The 26,892-nt window shown below is 43.2% G+C and overlaps 2 protein-coding genes across 2 annotated transcripts in view; both read left to right on the plus strand.

Moving 5' to 3' along the window:
- The window catches only part of LOC147902304 (RNA helicase family protein), a 236,498-nt gene that overhangs the window by 208,715 nt on the left and 891 nt on the right, over positions 1-26,892 (plus strand). Inside the window, exon 34 of the mRNA XM_087373377.1 lies at positions 20,467-20,589. Within this exon, the coding sequence (XP_087229503.1) occupies positions 20,467-20,589 (123 nt within the window). The remainder of the gene's footprint in view (positions 1-20,466; positions 20,590-26,892) is intronic.
- On the plus strand, positions 11,758-17,894 carry LOC147902305 (uncharacterized). Its single transcript, XM_087373136.1, has 2 exons — positions 11,758-12,113; positions 17,165-17,894. Exons 1-2 carry the CDS (start codon positions 11,758-11,760, stop codon positions 17,892-17,894), a joined length of 1,086 nt encoding a protein of 361 aa, XP_087229262.1.

Consider the following 26,892-nt stretch of genomic DNA (forward strand, 5'->3'; position numbering starts at 1 on the left):
ATTAGCGAAGAAAGATCCCTTGGAGTGCTTTTTGGCATGAAGAATGAAAGATCTGCATAAGCCTGAGCAACCAATGAGCGACTTGCAGGAATTTCCAATGTATGTAGTATATCTGTCGCCACCAAATGATCAATATATCGAAGCATTGGATGCGTTGCTATAGCATATAAGATAGCACTAAGAGGGCAACCTTGCCCAACTAAACATCGAAGCGCCCAGGGTACTGATAAGTCTCTAGACAAAATGCATGCAGCTTTGCTATCCTGATAAAGCCAGAAAATGACATGCTGCAATTTCTGACCACATCCCAAAGCTTGCATAGTATGAGCTATAAAATCCCATTGAATGGTGTGAAATTCCTTTGCAATATCCACCTGCAGAGTAAGCACATCTTGCTCTGTGTACTTGGCATACTCAATCCCAACATAAGCATTGGCAATATTATCAGTAATATGCAATATAACCATACTGAGCTAGATGCAGGCCATCATGTAAATATTCCTTAATGCGATCAACCACCATTTTGGTGATGATCTTGTATATCACCGGCATCAAAGTAATAGGCCTCCAATCAGCTAATGATTCACAAATGGGCTTCTTGGGAAGAAGTTTGACCAACCCTTTCTTCCAAAATCCGGCATATATTGATTTTGCCAAGCAGTATTGATCATTTGCAGCAGAGGCATTTCAACAGATCCCAAAAAGCCAAGAAAAATTCTACCTTTAGACCATCCCAGCCAGGAGATTTCCATCTACCACAAGATTTAACGGCATCACTTAATCACTTAGCTCTCATTCAGTGAAAGGAGCTTCCAAATCCAAGGCATGTGCCGGTGAGACAATTGAAGTGACATGCTGTAAAAAAAATTCCCTTGCTGAAATAACCTAGCTGTCATTGCAGCCCAAGTAATTCCAATCCCTGAATTGTGGTGTGTTCCCACTTGATGACGAGCCATTCCAAGTACGTGATGGAAGAGGCATCCTTGCTATCATAACTTTTATTGGACTCTACCAAGCATATGGAGTGGGATTATCTGTATTCCATAAGATGCAAAATCTATTCGAGTTGCCATTTGGCCGTGGTGGAGACACCACTTTCCCCAAAGAGGTTGCAATTTTTGGCAACAAGGAGGCAAGACATTGAGGGAAGTCCACAACTTCCACCCACACAGGACAGCGATGCCTTATCAAAGCCTGATAATCCCTGGTAGGTGACCAAGGGAGAACATGTTCCATCTGCTATCCATAAAAGAGAGAGGAATGCTCAAGTAGCATCTTCTTGTGCTATTCATTCACCATAATCACCTTAAAGAAGCCCTAGGCTGCATAATGCACTTTGCAAACAAAACAGCCCCCCAAAGTGCATGTTAGCCAATTTCCAACATCCGCTGCAACTGGCATCCTTCCTGGAAAAAATATAATAACTACATGTTTGGCATATTCACGCACCGGATCCACAATATCCTCTACTTCCACCATTATTCCAACAGTGGCAGCAGGATCCTTCCAATCCTTGTGTGTATCATCAAAGCCCTCATGCATCACATCATAAATTAACTGAGCCTCCAAAGAAACATGCCCAAGGTCATCTTGACCCAAATCCTACTTGTGCCTTTTATTTATGTATGTGTTCGTAGTAGTCATTGGGTACCTGTAAAGCGTATTTGGAGAGATAGGAAAGAAACAGAGCTTTGAATAGGAAGAAAGTAAAGGGTAGATAGGAAAAAGGGGGAGAAGATACAGGCTAAAAGAGGGTTAAAAAAGGAGTGGACAGAAAAGAAATGATATATAAGAACAAAAAACTGGAGAAGGAGTTACAGGGAGAAGCTGAAAGCCTTAAAAGGGAAGGATGGAACAAGAGAAAGGGAAAAAACCAGAATAAAGAAAAGCAGGAGAGGAGAAAGCTTTGCGTAGAAACTGCGTGGAGCAGGAAAAACACACGCAGGAGGGCCCGGAACAGCCATACAAATTGTACGGAATCCATACAGGCTGTACGGAACAGTACAGACCTGTACAGAACAAAAACAGGATCTGCAGCAGGACCACAAGGAGGTTTTTTGGTGCGAAAACAGAGCAGCTGATGCGGGGAAGCACATGGGCTGAAGCGAGAACCAAGATAGCGTGCAGAAGCCCTAAACGAGAAGCTCACAGGGTGCTGGCAGCAAGGCTGGTCTCCTCTGCTCCTCTCCCATCACACACTATGCAAGAAGAAACGCACTTTTTTTCTCGCAAAAGCCAGGATTGTTTATGTTACAAGAATAGCCACCTCAAAACAAGGCACTGTATAATACATCAGCTGAAAATCTCTGTATATGCCAAATATACATCATGATCTATGTATCGAGTCTACAAGCAATCAAAGAAAGATTGTTGCAGAGAACGCTTGAAGAAAGCAAACAAAGAGATTGTGGGATCACCATAGACTTTAGAATTCCTATCTATCCATAAAGTCCAGAGTGCCCCCAATAACGAACCCAAACAAGAAAAGATCAAAATCCTATGTGTGCGGATGAAATCCAAAGAACCAGAAAGACTGCCCAAAAGCAACAGTCGGGAATCTCGCCTCAGGCGCTGTTGAAGATCCAAGAACTCACGGGAGCACAGGCAAAGCCAGAACAAATGAAGCACAGTCTCCTGAGAAGTCAAACACCTGCAACAAACAGCAGGAGCTATGTGTCGACGTGCGAGCAGCTGTCCATAAGAAACACACACACACACATTACCTACCTACACATACACACTTTTTTTTTTGTGGTGAAATCTTTGATTGATTATATTACATGAGTAGCAACCTCAAAACAAGGTGCTACAATTACATCAACTGAAAATTTCAGTATATGCCAAAAAGACCTCATGATCTATGCAGCGAGTCTGCAAGCAATCAAAGAAAGATTGCTGTAGAGAACGCCTGAAAAAGCCAAACAGAGAGAAAGTAGGATCACCACACACACACTTTTTTTTTGTGGAATCTTTGAGTCATTATATTAAAAAAAAAAGCTATCCCAGAAAGGGAGAGCTATAATACATCAAGAGAAAATCTCATTGTAGGACAAATATACATCATGATCAAAGACACAAGATTGCAAGCAATCAAAAAGCGATTGCTGCAAAGAGTGTCTGAAGAAAGAGAAAGTGGAAAACACACACACACACATAGATATATGCATGTATGTATCTATGTGTATACTCTCTGTCTATGTGTGTGTGTGTGTGTGTGTGAAGTGGGGTGTGTGTGTGTGTGTGTGTGCGCGTGCGCGCGTGTGTGTGTGTGTGTGTTCTGGGATGATTTGAAAGATGTTCTCTTACAAATGATCAATGTTGCCTGGCAAGAAAATCAATTGCCGCACCTCTGGAAGCATGGCATAATCAAACTTGTGCCAAAAAAAAATCTTTGTGATCATATGTCAGATTGGAGGCCTATTACTCTGATGCCTGTAGTTTACAAACTCATTGCCAAAATGATTGTGTATAGGCTTCATGGGACTCTGAATGCGGGCCTTCATCCTCATCAGTATGGGTTTGTGCCGCGAAGACAAATCCATGACAATATCTCCAATGCATTGACTGCAATTGAATATGCTAAATATTCGAATCAAGATGTGCTCATATTGCAGGTAGATATCACTAAGGCATTTGATACTGTACAATGGGATTTTATCTCCCAAACCATGACAAAGTTGGGCTTTGGTCCCAAGATAGCAAATGCAATTTATTGGCTTTATTTAGGCTCTACTTCCCAATGCATTCTCGGAAGCCATCTATCTCGGTCATGGACATTGGGTAGATCAGTCAGACAGGGCTGCCCCCTTAGTGCTCTTTTCTATGCCATTGCGACTCATCCCCTCCTGATGTATCTTGATCATCTTACAAGCACAAGACAGATGACTGGTCTTAAAATCCCTGGGGCTGCATCTTTTTTGGCACAGGCATATGCTGATGATTCCTTTTTTATGCCACAGAACTCTCCTCAGGAAGTCTGCATGCTTATGGCCACATTATCATTGTATGGATTAGCAGCGGGATTGCATATCAATTTTGACAAATCCAAATTACTTCCCTTGAAACAATGTGACTGGCATTCTATTCTCTGGCCTGGTCAGATAGTGCATTCCAAAGATGTTGTCAGGCATTTGGGATATCCTATAGGATGGCATATCACCAGGAAGCAGCAGCTAAAATGGATCTTCCAAAGACTTCAACATAAATTGGAATATTGGAAAATTTCTACTTGGCCACTTCATGTCAGGCTCACAATAGTCCAGTCTATTGTAATGTCTTATGTTCAGTTCTTCTTGCCTTTACTACATTGGTCCTCTAGAGATATCTCAGCTTTTATGTCTCAAGCTATGGAGCTGTTATGGAAGACAAAAACTGCTGTGAAAGCATTGAGACTGCTGAAGATGGAAATGGTGTGCTCCCCTAGGATGCATGGAGGACTTAATGTTCTAAATATCAGATATCATGTACTTGCAAGGAAGGCGACTATGCTCCATACCTTTTTCCGTCAAAAACAGCCATGGACTTGTATGATAGCATCCATGTGTGTCAACATGAGGACAAATGCTTATGGCCATTGGACTACTGATCATTGGGAGGTTGTCATTGGGAGATTTGTAGGGAAGATTTCTGGATGCCCTTTCTCTACTGCTCTGATATTGGACTGGAAACAAGTGCTTTCTAAAGTCAAATGGGCTCCTGATAATCATTCGGGGACAAACTCAATGAGGAAAGAAAGCATTCGTTGGAGTGCCATCTTTGACACTCCACTTGCTTTACAGGAACCGGTTAGGGCATATAATCTCATGAAATTGGGAATCAGATACATCAATGACGTGGTAGATGATCATGGTCATGTCTTATCTTTTCCTCAGGCCACTGCCACTTATGCATTGGGAATGCATCACAGATTGATATGGAAAAAATTGCAGGCCACTGCCACTTATGCATTGGGAATGCATCACAGATTGATATGGAAGAAAATTGCTGATCTCTTGCACCCTTTTCTACCTATTCCCCCTGTTCCCCCTGTGGCTGACACAGACAGGCTTATGGAATGGCAATTGTACCCCTCTGCTACATGCTCTCGTCCTATTCCTCTGTCTATTTTGACCTCCATCAAAGTCTACAAGCTTCTTCAGCCTGCCCCTTGGATTCATCAATATGCTAATACTCTGTGGCATATCAGGCGGCCCCTTTCATGGCAGCGGAAAAATCTCCGACTAATATGGAGGTGTAAAATGCCTTTGAAACAAAGACTTTTTCTTTGGAGATGCATGACTGGCACACTGTCAGTGGGAATAACACTTGCCAAACGTCACATTGCTTCACCCACTTGCTTACGGTGTCACGCTCCTTCAGAGACTATCCCTCATTTGCTTTGGCATTGCCAGTCTACTCGGAACCTCCTGGGGAAAATTTCAGATCATCTTCACCTCCGTTTCCCGAGTCACATATTTGGGAAACACTTTTGGTTATTTGGCAGATTTAGGATGCCTTTATCTCAATACTCACTCTTTTTCTCATGGGTGAGATATTGGGCTCTTTGGACAATCTGGGAAGAGCATAATCTGGCATACTTGGGCCGTCAGTTTCAAAAGTCATATGAATCTTTTAGAGCCTCATTGCGGCAATCTTTATATGATGCCTGCCATGAGGGTGATATGCATGCATCTTGCATTGAGCTTTTCTTTTTATGCTTCTGATCTGTGGAATACTCTCCATCTTGGAGACTTTCCCTCTTGTAAAGTTATGACAATATAAATACACTGCACTGGATTTTACCCAAAAAAAAAAAAAGTATGTGTGTGTGTGTGTGTGTGTGTGGGAGAGAGAGGTGTGTGTTGGAGAGAGCGTCGATCGTGAGGGTCTGAGTGTTCGCTGCATACGCTGATCAGCGTCGTCCGAGATCGTGTGGCGCCCGTCCTTCTGTCCGTACCTCCATACGGCCGTCGTACGGTTCCTGTACGGCAGTACGAAGCTTTTGCGTCAGGTTGCCTTACCTTCGCGGCTCCGTTCCACCCTGCATGACCGTTCTTACCTGCAGTCTTCCTTCCCAAAGTCCGTACAGTCCGTCCGTACTGTCCCCGTTTAATCTTTTCGTACAGTCGTCAAACTTTCCGTACAGACTGTCAGTTGTCCTGTATAGCCTGTCAGTAGTCCCGTACAGCCTGTCAGTCCTTTCCTGCAACCTCTCAATCTGTCCGTACAATTATGTCAGTTTCTTCGTGCGTCCGTACAGTGCTTCAATCCAACGTCTGTACAGTCTGCCAGCCCTTCTTTGTGCCCTGTCTGATTCTCTCCGTTTGATATCTGTTGAATCTCTTAGCCTCCATGGCAGAAGCAAACAAGTATTATGTCAAGAGAGCACTCTCTCGTGAACCCAAAAGACAATCAAGGGAAACCTCTTCCCCCATAGTTCCTTCTTCTGAAGATGCTTCCTATGTGTTTGATATGTTGAATGATGATTTTCAACAAAGTAGAAGGGAATGGATTCAACCTGCTCCGGAACTCACTTACAAAATGAAGTTGCCATCTCTTGTGCAACCTTTGAAGAAGCTCTCTTAAACTACAGTTATCATCTTTTTCCCAGGCAAAATTCCCTCTGCTAATGATGTGGGACAATGGGTGAATTCTCTCCTAGGTGGATGCTATGTCGAAGGAGTCTATTTTGCCTCCCGAGGATTTTATGAAGTTCATCTTTTGGATGCTTTGACAAAACAAAAGATGCTGGAAATGTCTCCTTTATTTTTTGGTCGACAAATGGTGCATATCATGCCCTGGTCCCCTAATAAGGACTATCAGATTCTCATCAAGCATCATTGCCGTGTATGGGTTGAAGTGGTTGATTTTCCAGATTACATGAGAACAGAGCTTCCAGGTTTAGCTATGACATTGGGACAAGTGATCTGTCCCCCTCGTCCCACAGTGAATAAAAATTATTTTTGCATCTTATGGGATACTGATAGACCGACCCCCTCCTCTATTGCAGTTGACGATTGAGGGTGTTAATTTGGGAAAGAAATATTTCACTTTAAAATGGGGCTTTTTTGCTGGAGCTTGTTCTTCTTGTCACAAGTTTGGGCATCTTGCTTCGGAGTGTCCCTCTATCCTTCATCCACCTCCTCCAGCAGCTATTCCTCTGCCATCTAATAAAGGAGGTCAGAAGACATATGTGGAAAAGATTGAAGCTAAAGGAGCAAAGCCTTCAGCTCATACAGGGAGCCAGGCCAATTCAGCTCAAAATAAGGATAAAGGAAAAAGCAAGTTAGGGGAAAATAACTCATCCTCTCAGGAGGGATGGCAGACTACAAAGAAGACGGTGCCTCTCAAACAAAGACCTCTCCAATCTCGTAATTGGGATGCCTCTGCTCCTTCTCCAGGACAATCTTCTACCTCTTCAAGCAACCCCATCTCAAAGGCATGGGTTAATGCAGTCAAGAAGGGTCTTCCCCTTTGTGAAGAAGATGATATTATCAGGGAATTGGATGCTGAGGGTCAGCAAGACCCTGTGGCAATGGCAGAGGCTTGAGGCCTCCCGTTCTTTTGGAGGACCGATCATCTCTTGTATATATTTTCATGCGTGCTTCTCTTAAATGTTTTTCCTATAATATACAGGGCCTCTGCAACCAGAATAAATGGAGGCTTCTTTAGCATTATATAAATACAACTCATCCGGATGTTGTGTGTCTGCAAGAGCATAATCAGCATTTTTTTGCTGGCCAGCATGGGTTTTTTTCTGGATATGATATATTTTATTCAGGATCTGAACAATTCTCTGGGCTGTGCATTTTAGCCAGACACGATCTGCAACCCTGGATAGCATATAATGATCTTGGTGGACGATGGATGATTCTCCAATGTATGATCAATGGAGAGATTTTTGAAATAGGATCTTTGTATGCCTCTCAAAATTCAGCTTCCAGAGCTCAAATGTGGAACTCCATAAAGCAATATCCTTGGTCCTCAAATGCTCTACTTTGTGGTGATTTCAACAATTCTCCTCACTGGAAGGACAATACCACACATAAATCCCATATGCTGCCCTCTGAAATCCAGCAATGGGAACATATGACATCATCACTTCAATTTGCAGATTTATGGACAGCAACTCACCCTTCAGTTATGGGATTTACATATCATCATAATGCTTTTACAGAATATTGGGCAAGGCTTGATAGATATTATCTCATTCATGCTCAGCAATATGATGAATATACATGTCATATGTGGACTGATTATTCACAACAATTATCTGATCACACTCCACTTTGGCTCACCCTTTCTTTTGGTATGCCTTTGGATGACTTGCAGCTCTCTTCAGTGAGAAATTTACAGGTCAATCAATTATATCTTTCTCATGAAAAATTTCAGCATATGATCAGACTGGCTTGCAGGCCATTGCTATCCCATGCTCAGGAGGATCTGGACTTTGCGTGGACCTCTTTTATACATCGTATTCAAAATGTCATTAAGGAATATGGAAGATGGTACATGGCAGAAACCAGACAGCATATCCAGTGGGCAAAATCATACAAGTAGTATTTGGTACAAATTAGTCATCAAAGATCTCTATCTGCTTCTGAGCAGCATTTATTGTCTTGTGCTTCCTCCATAATTGATGCCAATGATAAACAGAAGTTGTTCAAATGGCAGATCAAGGCCAGAGTTAAAATCTATGCTAGATAAGGGCTGTTCCTCTAAATCTTTTTTTCGGAATTTACATGCACATAGACAAAGCCAATCTATCATGAGGGTCAGGAAATCAGACGGTCTTTGGACCCAGACTCTATCTCAGCTAGAAAAACAATGTTTGGATCATTTTCAGCTTCTTTTTTCTCAGCCATCTTCTTCTACACCTCAGGTTGCATTGGCTCGTAACAAATTTACTGAGTTTGTTTCTCCTATTGTCTCCTTGCAAAAAGCCTCAATGCTGGAAATGTTTTTTTCAGATGTTGAATTGGATGAAGCCCTTAAGCATTTGGGTAAACATAAATCCCCTGGCTGGAATGGTCTGACGGTTGAATTTTTTGAAGCCTTTTGGCCTGAATTGAAGGGTCCAATTCTGCAGTTTATTAATGTAGCTTGGCAGCATCAACATCTTCCCTCAGCTTGGAAGCATGGTCTGGTTAAGCTTGTGCCCAAAAAACCTCTATGTGAGACTATGGATGACTCGAGGCCCATCACTTTGATGCCGGTTATATACAAACTGATTTCCAAAATGTTGGTACATCGGATAAAGGATATCCTTCATGATGGACTTCATCCCAGGCAATATGGTTTTGTTCCAAGACGGCACATACATGACAATGTCTCTAACACTCATCGCAATGGAATATGCAAAATATTCAGATCAAGATGTGTTGGTCATGCAGGTGGATGTGGCGAAGGCATTTGATACAGTACAGTGGGATTATGTCTCTCAAATCATGTTAAAACTTGGTTTTGGGCCAAAGCTAGTTAATGTCATATATTGGCTTTACTCAAATTCCACTGCACAATGCTTTATAGGGAATCGTTTGTCTGAGTCTTGGACTCTTGAACATTCAGTTCGACAGGGATGCCCTCTCAGTGCTTTGCTTTATGCCATCGCTTCATATCCTTTGCTTCTTTATATGGATCACATGGTTGATACTGGACAGCTAGAGAGGCTTCAGATTTCTGGTTCACGACCCTTCATTGCATAGGCCTATGCAGATGATTCATTCTTCATGCCAAAGAACAGTCCTTTGGAGATCCGCCTCTTGATGGATACCCTTTTAGATTTTGGGTTGGCAGCTGGTCTTAAAATTAATTTTCAGAAATCAAAACTCTTGCCTCTCAAGCATTGTGACTGGCATGCTATCCTGTGGCCAGGCCAGATTATTTATCCGGAAAACATAGTAAGACATTTGGGCTATCCTATTGGCTGGAAAATCAGCAATAAGCAACAAATGTCGTGGGTGTCAAACAAAATTCAGGACAAATTAGAATATTGGAAGATCTCCACTTGGCCTCTGTATGTACGGCTTCGAATTGTCCAATCTATTGTTCTAGCTTATGTCCAGTTCTACCTTCCTCTATTACATTGGTCATCTCGAGATCTCACATCTTTTATGTCTCAAGCCATGGAGATTATTTGGAAAACTAAGCTTCATAAAAAAGCTTTACGGTTGCTCAAAATGGACTTGCTTTGCTCACCAAAAATGCATGGTGGTTTGAATATAATAAACATCAAATTTCATGTGTTGGCGAGAAAGATCACTATGCTCAAGACATTTTTTCAACAAGAGCAGCCTTGGTCTATCATGTTGGCAATTTTGTGTGGTCAGATGAGCACAAATGCTTATGGACATTGGCTAGTTGATCCATTGGAAGTAGTACTTGGCAAATTTCAAGGTAAAATCCCTGGTTGTCCATTTTCTAATTCCTTGATTCAGGACTGGAAGCAAGTACTCTCTCACGTCAAATGGTCTCCTCATCCTGCTTCTATAGCTTCTTCACTCAGAATGGAAAGTATTCATTGGAGTGCTGTGTTTTCCTCTCCCCTTGCTGTTCAACAACCCATCAGAGCTTACAATCTTATGAAATTGGGTATCCGGTTCATTGATAACGTGGTAGACATGCAAGGAAATATTCTCACTTTTCTAGTAGCATGTCGACAATACAATCTGGGGATGCATCATAGATCTATTTGGAAAGCTATTGCTGATCTCTTACTCGCTCTGGTTCCGATTCCAACATTGAATGTCAGAGACAGGCTTCAAGATTGGCACCTTCAGTCTTCAAGTCCAAGTATATCCTCTAAGCCTTTGCATTTATTGACTTCTATACAGGCTTATTGATTGATATTACCTCCTCCTTGGATTGCCCATCATGCTAATTCTCTATGGCATTTGCACAAGTCATTAGCCTGGTGGAAAGGAAAATTGCAATTGATATGGAAGTTGAAAATGCCATTGAAGCAACGACTCTTTCTATGGAGATGTATTGTTGGTATTCTTCCAGTGGGAGTGAAATTGGCTCAAAGACGGATAGCTTCACCTCTTTGTCCAAGATGTCACCTTACATCTGAGAGTATTCTGCATTTATTATGGTCTTGTTCATATTCCAGAGACCTTCTAGACAGAATCTCCTATTTCTTATCTCTCAGATTTCCAGCACACAGGTTCTACAGGTTTTTCTGGATGTATGGCAAACTATCAGCTTCTTTGTCACAGTATTCTCTCTTCTTCCACTGGATCAGATATTGGGCCTTATGGACCCTCTGGCTGCAGCGCAATCAAGCACATCTGAATTCTCCCCTTCAGCATCCTTATGAGTTCTTCAGAGCCTCATTGCGGCAATCTTTATATGATGCCTTACATGAGGAAGATTTGGATGTTTCTTGTATTCAACTTTTCTTTTACTGCTTCTGATGGATAGGGCTTTGGCTCTCTTTTGAGCACTGCCCGGATGTAAATGAATGTTTCATAATATAAGTATCTTGGTTTCACAAAAAAAAAAGTGTGTGTGTGTGTGTGTGTGCCTTTGCTACATTGGTCATCCAGAGATATTTCAGCCTTTATGTCTCAAGCTTAGGAGAAGTTATGAAGGACAAAAACTGCTGTGAAAGCATTGAGACTGATGAAGATGGAAATGGTGTGCTCTCCTAGGATGCATGGTGGACTTAATATCCTCAATATAAGATATCATGTACATGCAAGGAAGGCGACTATGCTCCATACTTTTTTCTACCAACAACGGCCATGGACTTGTATGATAGCATCCATGTGTGTCAACATGAGGACTTCTGCTTATGGTCATTGGACTACAGATCATTGGGAAGTTGTCATTGGGAGATTTGTAGGGAAGATACCTGGCTGTCCTTTCTCTACTGCTCTGATACTTGAATGGAAACAAGTACTTTCTAAGGTCAAATGGGCTCCTGATAATTGCTCGGGGACAAACTCAATGAGGAAAGAAAGTATTCATTGGAGTGCCATCTTTGACATTCCACTAGCTTTACAGGAACCTGTTCGGGCATACAATCTCATGAAATTGGGAATTAGATATATACATGATGTAGTAGATAATCAGGGCTATGTCTTATCTTTTCCTCAGGCCACTGCTTCCTATGCATTGGGAATGCACCATAGGTCGATATGGAAGAAAATTGCTGATTTGTTACATTCTTTCCTACCTGTTCCCCCTATGGCTGACACAGACAGGCTTATGGATTGGTAATTGCAACCCTCTGCTACATGCTCTCATCCTGTTCCTCTGCCTGCCTTGACCTCCATCAAAGCCTACAGGGTTCTTCAGCCTGCTCCATGGATTCAGCAATATGCTAATACTCTGTGGCATATCAGGAAGCCCCTCTCATGGTGGCGGAAGAATCTCCCAATATTATGGAAGTGTAAAATGCCTTTGAAACAAAGACTTTTTCTTTGGAGATGTATGACAGGCACATTGTCAGTGGGAGTCACACTTGCCAAACGTCGCGTTGCACCATCCACATGTTTATGATGTCAGGCTCCTTCAGAGACTGTCCCTCATTTGCTTTGGCATTGCCAGTGTTCTAGAAACCTCCTCGGAAGAATTTCAGATCATCTTCGACTCCGTTTCCCGAGTCGCAGATTTGGGAAACATTTTTAGTTGTTTGGCAGATTTATGAGGTCTTTGTCTCAATACTCACTATTTCTCTCTTGGGTGAGATATTGGGCTCTTTTGACAATCTGGAGTGAGCATAATTTGGCATACTTGGGTCGGCAGATTCACAAGTCATATGAATCTTTCAGAGCCTTATTGCGGCAATCCTTATATGATGCCTGCCATGAGGGTGATATAGATGCTTCTTGCATAGAGCTTTTCTTTTTATGTTTTTGATCTTTGGGATACTCTCTATTTTGGAGACTTCCCATCTTGTAAATTTATGAGCATATAAATACAGCACTGGATATTACCAAAAAAAAAAAAAGTGTGTGTGTGTGTGATAGTGAGTGTGTGTGTGTGAGGGACGGACCTCTACTGTTCAGCTTCGTCAAGGTTTCCGTACAGCCTCCCTTTCTATCCGTACACCTGTACGGCTGCCGTCGTACAGATTTCGTACGCCCGTACAAACAGACAGGTTAGGTCTGACGTACGTCCGCGCAGCCTTGAACGCAATTTTGTACCCATCTGCATCGCCGTACAGTTTTTTCAAGAAGACCACGTTCCGTACGTCCGTACAGCCCCGTCTGCATCTTCGTACAGTCCCGTCTGCTGTCTGCATCTCCGTACATATTCCAGGAAGACCGTCCACAGCTGCGTACAGTCCTTCTGTGTACTTCTCCGTACAGTCCTGAGTCTTTTCCGTACAGTCCTGTGTTTTGCTCCTATCCTTCTTCGTACAGTCCTCTGTCTTGCTTGTTGTTTCTATACTTCTCCGTACAGTCCCTCTTGTCTTGTCGTATTTCAATCATGGCTTCAGGTTTGGATGTTTGTACATATGCTCAAAAAGAAAGACCCGTAGATGCTAAGCGCCGCCCTTCAGAGCCTGCATCACAAGATGATGAACTTACTATGGAAGCTCAGTACGTGTTTGACACCCTTAAGGATGACTTTCAGCAGTCACGGCAGGAATGGGGCAAACCAGTTCCAGAGGTCACGTACAAATTGAAATTGCCGTCCCTCGTGAATCCTCTCAGGAAGTTATCTCAAACTGCGGTTATAATTTTCTTTCCAAAAAGAATCCCAGCAGCCAGTGATGTCGCACAGTGGATTAAGTCTATCCTTGGAGGATGCTTTGTAGAGGGAGTGTATTTTGCATCCAGAGGCTTTTATGAGGTGCATTTATCAGATGCCTTGTGCAAGCAGAGGCTACTTGAGTTCTCTCCCCTGTTTTACGGGAAGCAGATGGTACATGCTATGCCGTGGTCCCCAAACAAGGATTATTAAAGTCTTATACGACATCATTGTTTTGTATGGGTTGAGGTTGTTAACTTTCCGGACTATATGCATGAAGAGTTGCCTGGCCTGGCTGCTTCTTTGGGACAGGTCATTTGTCCTCCACGCCCTATGGGAAACCGTAACAGGTTTGCATTCTCTGGGACACTGATACACCTACCCCTCCTTCTATTGCACTGGAAGTTGAGGGAGTGCAATTGGGAAAAAAGTATTTTGAATTGAAAAGGGGCGTGTTTGTAGGAGCTTGTTTCGCCTGCCACAAGTTTGGGCATCTAGCCTCTGAATGCCCAATGGTTCTGCATCAGCCCCCTCCCAATACCTTGCCGCCCCAGACACGGGAAAAGAATGAGAATTTGCAAGCTAAGTCAGCAAATAGAAATGGAGCAAAGAATGCCGAACCAATCAATCAGGTGCAGTCACTTGCTGGAAAAGGAAAAGACAAAGAAAAAGAGAAGATGAAGGAATCTCCATACTGGTTAGACATGAGTTGGAGCCTCAGTTAGCCTTCAATGACAGCAGTGGCAGATGGATGGTCATACAATGTAATGTCAATGGTGATATTCTTGAGTTTGCATCAGTCTATGCCTCCCAGACCTCTACCATGAGGGCTTCATTATGGGATTCTTTATGCAGATATCCATGGAGATCCAATGCATTCATCTGTGGAGATTTTAATAATTCCCCTCTGCCAAGAGATAACACCACTTCAAGATCTCATATGCTATCATTGGAAAGGCAGAAATGGGATAGCATGCTTCTCTCTGTGCAGGCTGAAGATTTATGGCTGCTTCTCCAAGGGTCAGTGCCTAGATATACTTTTCATCATAATGCACTTACTACATACTGGGCAAGGCTTGACAGATGGTATTTGTTTTACCCACAACAATTTGCAGATTTTAGCCCTCATCTCCTTATAGATTTCTCATTGGGCTTGTCAGATCATGCCCCATTGTGGATGAATTTGCACCTTGGTATGCCTCTGGATGATTTGCCACCCCTTTCCAGTAGATTATTGCATGTTAATCAGGCTTATTTCCGACATCACTATTTCCAGCAAATGATCAGACTTGCAATTCATCCCCTGCCTTTGCATGCCCAGGAGGACATGGATTATGCTTGGGACAGTTTTGTCTCTCGTATGCAGAATGTCATTAGGGAGTATGGCAACTGGCATATGACTAAATGGAGGAATGAGGTTAAATGGGCAAAAAGGACAGCACAACAATTGACTGAATTTTCTCAGTTAAGGCCTCTCTTTGATTTAGAAAATGATTCCCTTTCACATGCTCAGATTAAATTGACTGTTAATGATCAGAGGAAATTGCACAAATGGCAGATTAGGGCAAGAATGAAGCCCCTCATGGATAAGGGCTGCTCATCAAAAGCCTTTTTCTAGGGCCTGCATGCTACTCCAAAGAAAAACTCATGTCTAAGGGTAAGGAAGCTAGATGGCTCTTGGACGCACTCTTTCTCTGATCTCCAAGATGAATGCCAAAATTATTTCCAGAAATTGTTCTCCGCTCTTGGTTCCCCATCAAATCAAATGACTGACGCGAGGACTGAATTTCTCCAATATGTTTCTGAAATAGTGGAAATGGATGATGCTCTTACCTTGGAGAGACCTTTTACTGACACAGAACTTGATAATGCATTGTTCCACCTCAGCAAATACAAGTCACCTGGCTGGGATGGCCTCACGGTGGAATTTTATATTTCTTTTTGGGAGGATTTGAAAGATGTCCTCTTGCAAATGATCAATGTTGCCTGGCAAGAAAATCAGTTGCCACACTCTTGGAAGCATGGCATAGTCAAACTTGTGCCCAAAAAACATCTGTGTGACCATATGTCAGATTGGAGGCCTATTACTTTGATGCCGGTAGTTTACAAACTCATTACCAAAATGATTGTGCATAGGCTTCACAGGATACTGGATGCGGGACTTCATCCTCATCAGTATGGATTTGTGCCGTGAAGACAAATCCATGACAATATTTCCATTGCCTTGACTGCAATTGAATATGCTAAGTATTCACATCAAGATGTCCTTATATTGCAGGTGGATATTGCTAAGGCATTACTCTGACTCTACTTCTCAGTGCATTCTTGGGGGTCATCTGTCTCGGTCATGGACATTGGGTCGATCAATTAGACAGGGCTGCCCTCTTAGTGCTCTCTTCTATGCCATTGCGACCCATCTCCTTTTGATGTATCTTGATCATCTTACAAACACAAGACAGATGACTGGTCTTAAAATCCCTGGGGCTGCATCTTTTTTGGCACACGCATATGCTGATGATTCCTTCTTTATGCCACGGAATTCTCCGCGAGAAGTTCACATGCTTATGACCACCCTTTCATTGTATGGTTTGGCAGCGGGATTGCATGTCAATTTTGACAAATCTAAATTACTTCCCGTGAAACAATGTGATTGGCATTCTATTCTTTGGCCGGGTCAGGTGGTGCATTCCAAAGATGTAGTCAGGCATTTGGGATATCCCATAGGATGGCATATCACCAGGAAGCAGCAGCTAAAATGGATCTTCCAAAGACTTCAACATAAACTAGAATACTGGAAGATTTCTACTTGGCCTCCTCATGTCAGGCTCAGAATAGTACAATCCATTGTAATGTCCTATGTCCAGTTCTATTTGCCTTTGCTGCATTGGTCCTCCAGGGATATTTCAGCCTTTATGTCTCAAGCTATGGAGATGTTATGGAGGACAAAAACTGCTGTGAAAGCATTGAGACTGATGAAGATGGAAATGTTGTGCTCTCCTAGGATGCATGGTGGACTTAATGTCCTTAATATAAGATATCATGTGCTTGCAAGGAAGGCGACTATGTTGCATACTTTTTTCCGCCAACAACAGCCATGGACTTGTATGCTAGCATCCATGTGTGTCAACATGAGGACTTGTGCTTATGGTCATTGGACTACTAATCATTGGGAGGTTGTCATTGGTAGATTTGTAGGGAAGATACCTGGCTGTCCTTTCTCTACTGCTCTGATACTTGACTGGAAACAAGTACTTTCTAAGGTCAAATGGGCTCCAGATAATTGCTCGGGAACAAACTCAATCAGGAAAGAAAGTATTCATTGGAGTGCCATCTTTGACATTCGGCTCGCTCTACAGGAACTTGTTCGGGCATACAATCTCATGAAATTGGGAATTGGATACATACATGATGTGGTAGATGATCAGGGATATGTCTTATCTTTTCCTCAGGCCACTGCTTCCTATGCATTGGGAATGCATCATAGGTCTATATGGAAGAAAATTGCTGATTTATTACATCCTTTTCTACCTGTTCCTCCTGTGGCTGACACAGACAGGCTTACGGATTGGCAATTGCAACACTCTGCTACATGCACTCATCCTATTCCTCTTCCTGCCTTAACCTCCATCACAGCCTATAGGCTTCTTCAGCCTGCTCCATGGATTCAACAATATGCTAATTCTCTGTGGCATATAAGGAAGCCCCTCCCATGGTGGTGGAAGAATGTCAGGATGTTATGGAAGTGTAAAATGCCATTGAAACAAATACTTTTTCTTTGGAGATGTATGACAGGTACATTGTCAGTGGGGGTCACACTTGCTAAACGTCGCATTGCACCATCTACATGTTTAAGATGTCACGCTCCTTCAGAGACTGTTATTCATTTGCTCTGGCACTGCGCGTGTACTAGGATCCTCCTCAGGAGAATTTCAGATGATCTTCAGATCCGTTTCCCGAGTCACTTATTTGGGAAACATTTCTGGCTCTTTGGCAGATTTATGAAGTCTTTGTCTCAATACTCCCTATTTCTCTCTTGGGTGCGATATTGGGCTCTTTGGACAATCTGGAGTAAGCATAATTTGGCATACTTGGGTCAGCAGATTCACAAGTCATATGAATCCTTCCGAGCCTCATTGCGGCAATCCTTATATGATGCCTACCATGAGGGTGATATGGATGCTTCTTGCATAGAGCTTTTCTTTTTATGTTTCTGATCTTTGGGATACTCTCCATTTCGGAGACCTCCCATCATGTAAATTTATCATCATATAAATATATGCATTGCTGAGGACACTAGGGCCAGAGTTTCATGGGATACTATCACTTTACCATTCTCGCAGGGAGGACTTGGGGTTCTTGATCCGGAGATGCAGAGCAGAGCCCTTTTAGTCAAACTTCTGGTTAGAGGTTTGACTCCAGGCGATCAGCCGTGGAAGCAGTTCCTACTGCATGGGATCCACCAGTGCACCCCCCGAGCAGCAGGCCAGTGGGCAGGTAGAGTCAGTTGGATCTTCCTGACGGACCAGTCGTCAGGTGAGGAGATTGCTTCGGAACTTTCTGTGGAGTGGTGGGGATGGTTCTGAGGACACTAGGGCGAGAGTTTCATGGGATACTATCACTTTACCATTCTCGCAGGGAGGACTTGGGTTTCTTGATCCGGAGATGCAAAGCAAAGCCCTTTTAGTCAAACTTCTGGTTAGAGGTTTGACTCCAGGCGATCAGCCGTGGAAGCAGTTCCTACTGCATGGGAGCCACCAGTGCACCCCCCGAGCAGCAGGCCAGTGGGCAGGTAGAGTCAGTTGGATCTTCCTGACGGACCAGCATTCTCAGCCTTCCCATGCATGGTGATGAGCCATGGATTTTTATGATGCGAACCTTGATATTGCGTTTGTCTACTTCAGCTTTTGGTCACTGGTAGCCACTCAATGGGACTTGCTACTAGGTTACATTGAAGGCGAAATTAAGGGATGCCCTTATTTCTCTCGTTTGATTGTTGAATAGAAGCACATCCTCTCACACCTTAAGTAGAATGCAGGGATATTCTGGTAGGTAACTCTTAGCGTTCTGAGTGTATTCATTGGTCAAAGGCTTTCTCACCTCCTTTGGCCTTACAAGAACCTCGCCGCTCTTATTTTCTTTGGTCTAAAGGTATCTATCAGGTGGATGATCCGCTTGATGCAGCGGGTATGGTCATATCTTTCCCTGCAACTGTTAGGAAGTTCCTTATGGGACAGCATTATAGACCTCTATGGGATTTATTCCCACACATGCTCCGTGAATTCCAGCCAGTACCTCGTCTTGAGATTCATGATCACCTCAAAGACTGGGTGCTTCAATCTCATGATCATGTTTGCTGTCCGTTACTATTACTTGATATCATGGTTGCATCTTTGTATAAGATCTTGCTGCCTCCTTCTTGGGTTTCCCTTCATGCCAATCGCATCTGGTCAATGGCACGCTCCTCTAAGTGATGGTGAAAAAGGTTACGACATATTTGGGATTCTAAACTTACACTTCGGCAAAAGTTCTTTTTATGGTAGGTTACGCTTGGGGTTCTCTCTTTTGGACAGATTTTAGCTCTCATCATGTAGCTCCTGCCACTTGACGACGATGCCTTTCCGTGAGTCTTATGATTTCTTGCTACTACTGCAATAGTGGCTCCGGGCTCTTTTCCCCAATGCTTCCTTTGGGATGAATTTTTGGCTGTTTGGTCTCCATCCTTTGAGGTAGGGATATGATCCTCTCTTTTGATTGGGTTCATTACTGAGCATATGGAACTTATGGAAGGACGGAAATCCTAGGGTCTTTGGTGATCCTTCTCGCGCAATATATCACTTCTTCCATGCATCTTTGTGGTAATCATTGTAAGGCTGTCTACATATGCACGAGACTTAGATTATCCTGCTTTCTTGTCATTCAATGAGGTATTTTGATACTTGTAGCAGATTGTCCCTTTCTTTGGGACTGCTTTTTGTAATATAATGACAAATGGTTTTCAAAAAAAAAAAAAGTGTGTGTGTGTGTGTGAAAGTCAGTCAGTGTGGATATTGGAAGAGGGAGTGTGCTTGTATGTGTGTGAGATATCTTGCAGATTAAGATGCTCTATGAGCTATAGAATATCATCCATCATCTATGGCATGACGCAATTCAATTTTCTATGGATTTTTGGGCATTTTTCAAAGTTTAAAGCTGAAATGGAAAGTTCAGTGCTGGAAAAAGTCATATTCTGGTACATTTTCTATGTCATGTGATGACATGTTGTATGATTGTCATATGACATGGCATTCTTGTTCTGCGTCCACATTCCACCTTGCCGAAACACAAGCGTCGAGCAAGAAGGAAGGTCTTGGCAAGGAGGTAGATCTTGACAGGAAGGTAGGGCGAAATGGTAAAAACAGCAAGGGCTTCCAGGTCGCAAGGATGGTGAACAGGGTGGGGGGCTGTATGTCCGCCATACAGCAGTATGGGTTCCATACTGTTTGTGTGGCTGTCTAGGTATAAGAAAGGTGAGAAGGGTGGCTACAAGGGAAGGATGAGTCAGGATGGGGCTAACGGCGAGGCTAGAGGCAGGGTAGAGTGTGGCAAGGCCAGTCCCGACCATTGCCACCTCTTTCTAAAGACAACAACAAAACAAAAATAAGAAAAGAAGAATCGTTTTTTAATTTAAAGACAAATACTTCCCATTTCCTCTTCTCAAAACTCAAATTTTCATGCTTAGATCCCTACTTAAAAGCATGTATTTCAATACAAAATCATGGCTAAATATTGTTTGTGTTCTCTATGCAGACAGGGCGAGTTTCTATAGATGCGTGGTTGGAGATGGATGCACCCGCTCAAACAGCAGTTTTGTTTAAGGAGCTCCGTATGGCACTTGACTCCGTTCTTCAGGATTTAATAAAGAACCCACAGGTACATTACTAGTAAAGCAAAAGTAGCATATCGCTTTCATTGGAGCTCGATAAATTCTCTCTCTCTCTCTCTCTCTCTCTCTCTCTCTCTCTCTCTCTCTCTCTCCCCTTCCGCGATGGATTCAGCCCCCTCCCACACATGTTACAGTTCCCGGATCAGCGATGCCTAGCCGCTTTCTTACATGAGATGACTCGCCACTGAGATACCTCTCTCCGAGCACGGCGACACGCGCAGCGCACACAGCGTGAGGACACCCAGCGGCCCATCACTGATTTCTTGCAGTCACAGGATACCTCTCCTCAGTCTAGCCGACGACGCGGGCGTGAGCGAGAGCCAGAGCCACGACAGCTGCGCCAGCGGACAAACTCACACATCCGGGTCCATGACATCTCGTCTCTACTCTCTGCTCGCCCCACCGGGGTTACCGCATCCACAGGGCCACCAACCGCCCCCGACGACCGCGACTAGGCCGCGAGACGTCAGAGGCCAATCATCTATCGCAGGGTTTTTTCCGGCCTCCCATTTGACCTCCTCTCTATGATTGGTCTCTGATGATCACCACCTGCACATATATATTGTATCTCCCCCCTCTGTCCCATTTTTGGTGCCCCCCCCTTCTTTTTTGTATCATCTGGAGGTAGACACATATTTTTTGTATCAGGACTAGACACACTGTCCTTCATAACCTCTTTTTTGTAGAAACGGTTGGCTGGCCCATTTTGAGATCGCCACCGTTATGCTCATTGTATCAGTTATCTTTAGTCTCATAGACCTTCACGGTCTCCCGAAGACTTTAATAAACTTTCTTTCTCTTTGTGTGACACTCATAGATATAAGGATTTCCCTTTTTTGGATGTGTACTTTGTGTCATAGTCCGTGAGGGCTTTTGCAGACGTCTCTCTCTCTCTCTCTCTCTCTCTCTCTCTCTCTCTCTCTCTCGACTCCTTTCGTATCCAGACTAGGGATGCCTCGCTGCTTTCATTCATGAGACAGTTCGACATAGAGAACACTTACTTAGGATACAGAGATAGACCTCATATACACCGCCCGAAGCAGGATCAGAGAGTTCTTCCAATCAGATCATATGGACCACGCAGTCCCTGATTGCAGACGTAGTAGGGATCCGGATCCTGAGGCACGCCATACTTGACAGTGGACAGACACACAGATCACATTGGGTGACCTCCCATTCTTGTTCAATCCTAGGACACGACCCACAGGTGTTACAGTAGCCTTGGTTAGGCGCAGAGCTTGCCAGGAGATTGAGACGGACAACGCCCACAGACAGTCGCCAGCGCTCCATCATTGGCTATGCAAAGCAAGACCTCACCCCCTCATGAGCTCCCCTTGACATTTACACCCTGCTAGGCCTCATTGTATTGGCTAGAGCCATCATGGCCTGGTGACATGGATTGATCGACATGATGATGAGGATTGTGATTATGATGATGATGACGATAATGAGGATGACGATGACATTATTACTATTGACATGACCATGTACTACTCAGGACTTAGCATTCAACATGGGTGAAGGTGCTCGTTTAGTAGCTCCACCCTTTCTGCTTGTTGTATCAGGTTTTCTACCAGTCTCATAGAACCATTGGTCTTTCGTAGACTATAATAAACTTTCTTTCTTTCTCCCCCCCCCCCCCCCCTCCCTCCCCTCTCCCAGCCCCCTCTCCTAGCCCTAGCTCCATCTTGGGGCTGCACTAGTACCTTCCAGAGACAGGCACACAGGCCATCGGTACCCAAGGGTATTATCAGCTCCAACGTCAAAGGACTGCTCCAAGGTGGCGCAACCCTGCTGCAAGGGCTGTCTGAACTGCTCCAAGCCTGTCCCAGGCCTCCACACTTGAGGTGGAACCACTCCAGGCCAACGAATTCCCAGGTCTGTTTGTAGTGAGTGTCCAGATCTGCATTGTGATCTGCGCCAGAAGCAACAGATAACACGGGGATCTGTTAAAAAACAGTTTGAGGTGAACCAGCAGAAAAAATTAACCAAAACAGAGTGATTGAAGTAGCCCAATGGCCCCAAGACAACAAAAATGTCTAACCAATCTGTCTGCATCTTCTAAGTCTGTGCCATCACCAAAAGACAGATAATGTATTTTTAAGAAATTGACAGCTGAATCACTTCTAGTCAAGGAAAAGCAGGTCAGACATACACACAGAATTGTACTGAGAGAGATTGGTACTGCCCCACCAAATTCACTGTCAATCCAATATCCAAAATATGCATCTTAACCCCAAGAGGTCCCCTTTGAGGATCATGCCGCCCCCCCCCCTCCCCCCACTAATTACTTGAGGTCCTAAAAAATTAGGCTATGATCAAAATGCAGGATGAGAATACCGTGTTGATTCAGGAGGTTAAGCAGTTGAGAGACATTCTGAATGGACTCACTCAAAAGGTGTCGATAATGGAGAAGAAAATTGAAACATGATATTGCAAAGGTCACAGCATGGCAGAAGATGGAAAAGAAAATATATCATCAGAAGATGCAGGTACAGACAGAACAACAGCAGGTCCAACAAATGCCAAACACAGAAGACATCATCAATACTATTGATGATCAGTTAACAAATGAGAGAGCAGATAGAGCAAGAGGAAAAAACACTTAAAATCAAAATTGTGGGGGTGGAGGAGAGTGAAAATGAGGGCACTGAAAAGGTAATCACACGTCTTCCAAAAGACCATGCACATATTTGCAACAACATGGTAGGATGCATTCAGAGTAGGAAGAAAATGAGAGAAACCAAGACAAATAATAGACAAATTCTAATGGCAACAAGGGCCAGACATGCAGTCTAGAGCAATGAAGATGAAATCATTGTGTGTGTAGAGTAGCGGCAAAGGTCTACTTGCAATATCTTGAGCCTGAAAGATGGTATGATGAATTTTAAAGGATAAGGATAGCCAAAATCCTCTCTAAAAAAGATCTAATCATACTTGCAAAATCACGATCTAGAGAGAGAAAGACTAAAAGACTACACCTTTTGAGGTCCCTCCACTTTGTGGAAGAACTGACGAGGTTCCCCCACTTTGTGGCACTCACAAAGTTCCCCCACTTTGTGGAGGGACCCAGGAGGTTCTCCCACTTTGTGTAGAGACCCAAGAGGTTTTCCCAAAAAGTGGAGGGACTCTTGTCCAAGAGGTCCCACCCGGGAGGTACCTACGAATTGTGTAGAGACCAACATGTACAAATCTCTTTCAATGGAATGAAGCTCCTACTCGTTGGCGTGCAGTGTTTAAGCTCACCATTGTGTTCATGTGATTGATCTCCATTGTATCAATCCTTCGTTACACTATCCTGTTCTAGCATGCCATTACCCTTGCACTCCTTACTCTTTTACTCCCTCCTCCTTCCTCCTCCCTACTCCCCCTGCCTCCCTTCTTCCACCCCTCCCCCCCCTTCTTCCTCCTCATCCTCCTCCTTCCTTTTCCCTTGTCCCTCCTTCTCAACCCTTTACTCCTTGAAGTCACAAAGGAGACTAGCTCTTCACTCTCAACCCTAGACTCCTTTGAAACCCTGCAACCTTCTTTGAACCATGGAACTCTTAGATAGCTTTCTGAACCCTATCCCCCTTCTAAACCTTGTAACCTCGTTCTAAGCCCTTGAGCTACCGTGGAGAGGCGAGTCTCCATCCATTGTTGGGATCAAGCCTTCTTTCTCACCCACGCACGCAAGAGATCTGCTTTCCGCGCTTTAGCCTACACCTCTAACTGGAATACGCCCTAAGGACCTATGCTATAATTGTGGACACCTATGCTAGAACGAGCAACAACTTGACTGTAGGTGGCCAACACCCTCGGAACCTGGACTCGGGAGAGAAAGAGACTACATTCATCTTGGGACAAGCATCTACACTTATGATCAAATGGATTGGTGATATACCGATCTAGCTTCCAAATGGTGTGAAAAATTCCATTTGTGATGTTCTTTATGTGCAAGGACTTCCCATGAATCTACAGTCTGTTCTACAATGTGCTTCAGAGACGGCATCTTTTGCACCAAGCACTTTGATTCGTGCACTCCCAAGCATGAGGTATATTGGTTGATTACGTGAGGGAGAAAGAGTGTCAATTTTTTTGCAAAAAGAGACTAATATTAAGTAAGAAAGCAACTCACTAGAGCAAGCTCTGAGTGGAAGTACATCATGCTAAGCATGTAATAAAAACACCTCAAAAAAATGAGGTAGAAAGAAACCAAGGCTGAGGCTGAGGTAGAGTGTCAAATTTTGAAATTATTACTTTTGGAAAAGTGTCATGGTAAAGTATTCTCAAGCTTTTTAGTATCTACATTTAGTAAGAAATGATTTGATGTCTCTATGAAAAGAGATGGATCATCTTCTTGCTCTTTTGCGGGCGGTTGAGTCCTAGCTGATTCATGGACCGGCTAGATCATGTACTTGGCAGCTTGCTAGGATTAAATGGTTGGATCTTTGTGTTCTCGGCATGGCAAGTGGAATGCTCCTATGCAGGACTTAAAATCCTTCAACTCTTTGGAAGTGATGATGTCGATGTTGATGTTGATTTCAAGAGCATCTCCATCCTAATGCTGAAATCGGAGTCATCAATCTCATGGGCCTCCCCATTGCTCTCATAAAGACCTGTCTATGACATGTCGATGAAATCAATAAACCAAAGATCATCATGGTGCTTGTTAAAGAGTAGAAGTATGCTAGAACCAAATGCAATATCTGAAGAATCATCATCAAAGGCTGGAAGATCTTGGACAATTATAACATTTGGTGAAATAGAGTCAAGTGTATCCTCGAAGCTACCATCATACAAGGAGCATCGGCATTGAGCTCGGGTGTCAAGGCCTTAATCAAAACACCAAAAGGAACATGCAATGTCGTTACATGTAAAGGAGAAGCAATTAATGTATCCTAGGCATCAAATCACACATCATCATGCACACTAAAATAGGACCATCAATGAGACTAAGTGGATCAATATCATCGGTTGATGTTTGGGCTCTTTTTATTTTTTTTCATTGCATCGAGCATACTCTCCTTAGTGGAGTCACCAACGATCCCTTGCGATGCAGTGAAACAATCGAAACATCCAGTGAGACATCACAATACATTTCACTGCAGTTTATGTTTTTTGTGGTATTGATGAGATCATGCTTGGTATTTACAATCTCTTCATAAGCTACATCAATAATCTGATGCTCTGGCTCCCTTATCTTCATGCTCAATTTATGGAGATTATTCAAATGACTGTATTCTTTACCACACCCTTTTCCAAACAATTGAAACATCCCATCCACCATTCTTGTTTTGCTCACCTCCTCAAGGTTACTCTTAAGTTCTTTTAATTAATCATATATTGGATCATGCGAGTCCAATATATGATTCAAACATCAAACATCAAACTTATAGAGTTGCATCCCCAGTATCTTGAATGCTTAGATTCCAGACTCTCTTGGTTGTTAGTCTTCTGGTTATTTCAAAAATACACGCTATAAAGCTTCTCATGGTTCCAATGAATGAACTTATTGAAGTGACAAGGCAAAGGTGTCAAGTGGCAACATTCAGAGTTATTCTGACGAGCATTGACATTGGCTGCCAGCAATGTTGTACATAGAAGATGACTTCCGTGTTTCTTTGGTCTTGTGAGTCTTCTCTTGGTGATTTTTCTTTTTACTAGTTCTTCCAAGGTCAAATTGGTCGTTCCATATTGACATATCTGAACAATACATTTCATTTTAAACTTCTGAACTTTGCTTCGCGATTTTGTTTGACCTTCATCTCTTCTCAGTTAAAGTACTTAGACCTTTAGACTGTGTCTTTGATGTTTCATCCACCCGTACGTTGACTGGAGCATTGTACACCTTGAAGTTTGTGTTGATTGTGATGCTGTCTGTTAATTATGAACAGCCATATATATTTATTGATCTGCAGCTCCATCTTTAAAGGTTTTGCATTACTTGGATGCTTCTGGTCTTACGATAGCAATGGCCTCCACTGCTTGAATTCTATTCACACCAATCCTTATTATTTCATACAGTGCTATTTGACTGTTTTTTTGAGGACATGTTTGATTGTTACTTGATCTTTGGCTTCAACAAAGGCTTTGAAGAAATCTCACTAGATATTCGGAATGAGATGGAAAAGGTTCTTGACTGGTCTCTTTTGTGCACGAAACAACACACTACTTCACCGACACCCTACCCCTAAAACTTTTGTAGAGGGCAATCAAATCCAGCTGTAAGGTGTAAACAGGCTCCCTTGCCGAGCTTTGGAAACCAGTTCCAAGGCTGCAAAAAGCGTTAAAGAGCAAGGTTCTGTGAT

Source organism: Dipteris shenzhenensis, chromosome 4, assembly GCF_047967505.1.
Source record: "Dipteris shenzhenensis isolate YYH24624 ecotype China chromosome 4, Dip_SZ_1.0, whole genome shotgun sequence".
NCBI classification, from domain to species: domain Eukaryota; kingdom Viridiplantae; phylum Streptophyta; class Polypodiopsida; order Gleicheniales; family Dipteridaceae; genus Dipteris; species Dipteris shenzhenensis.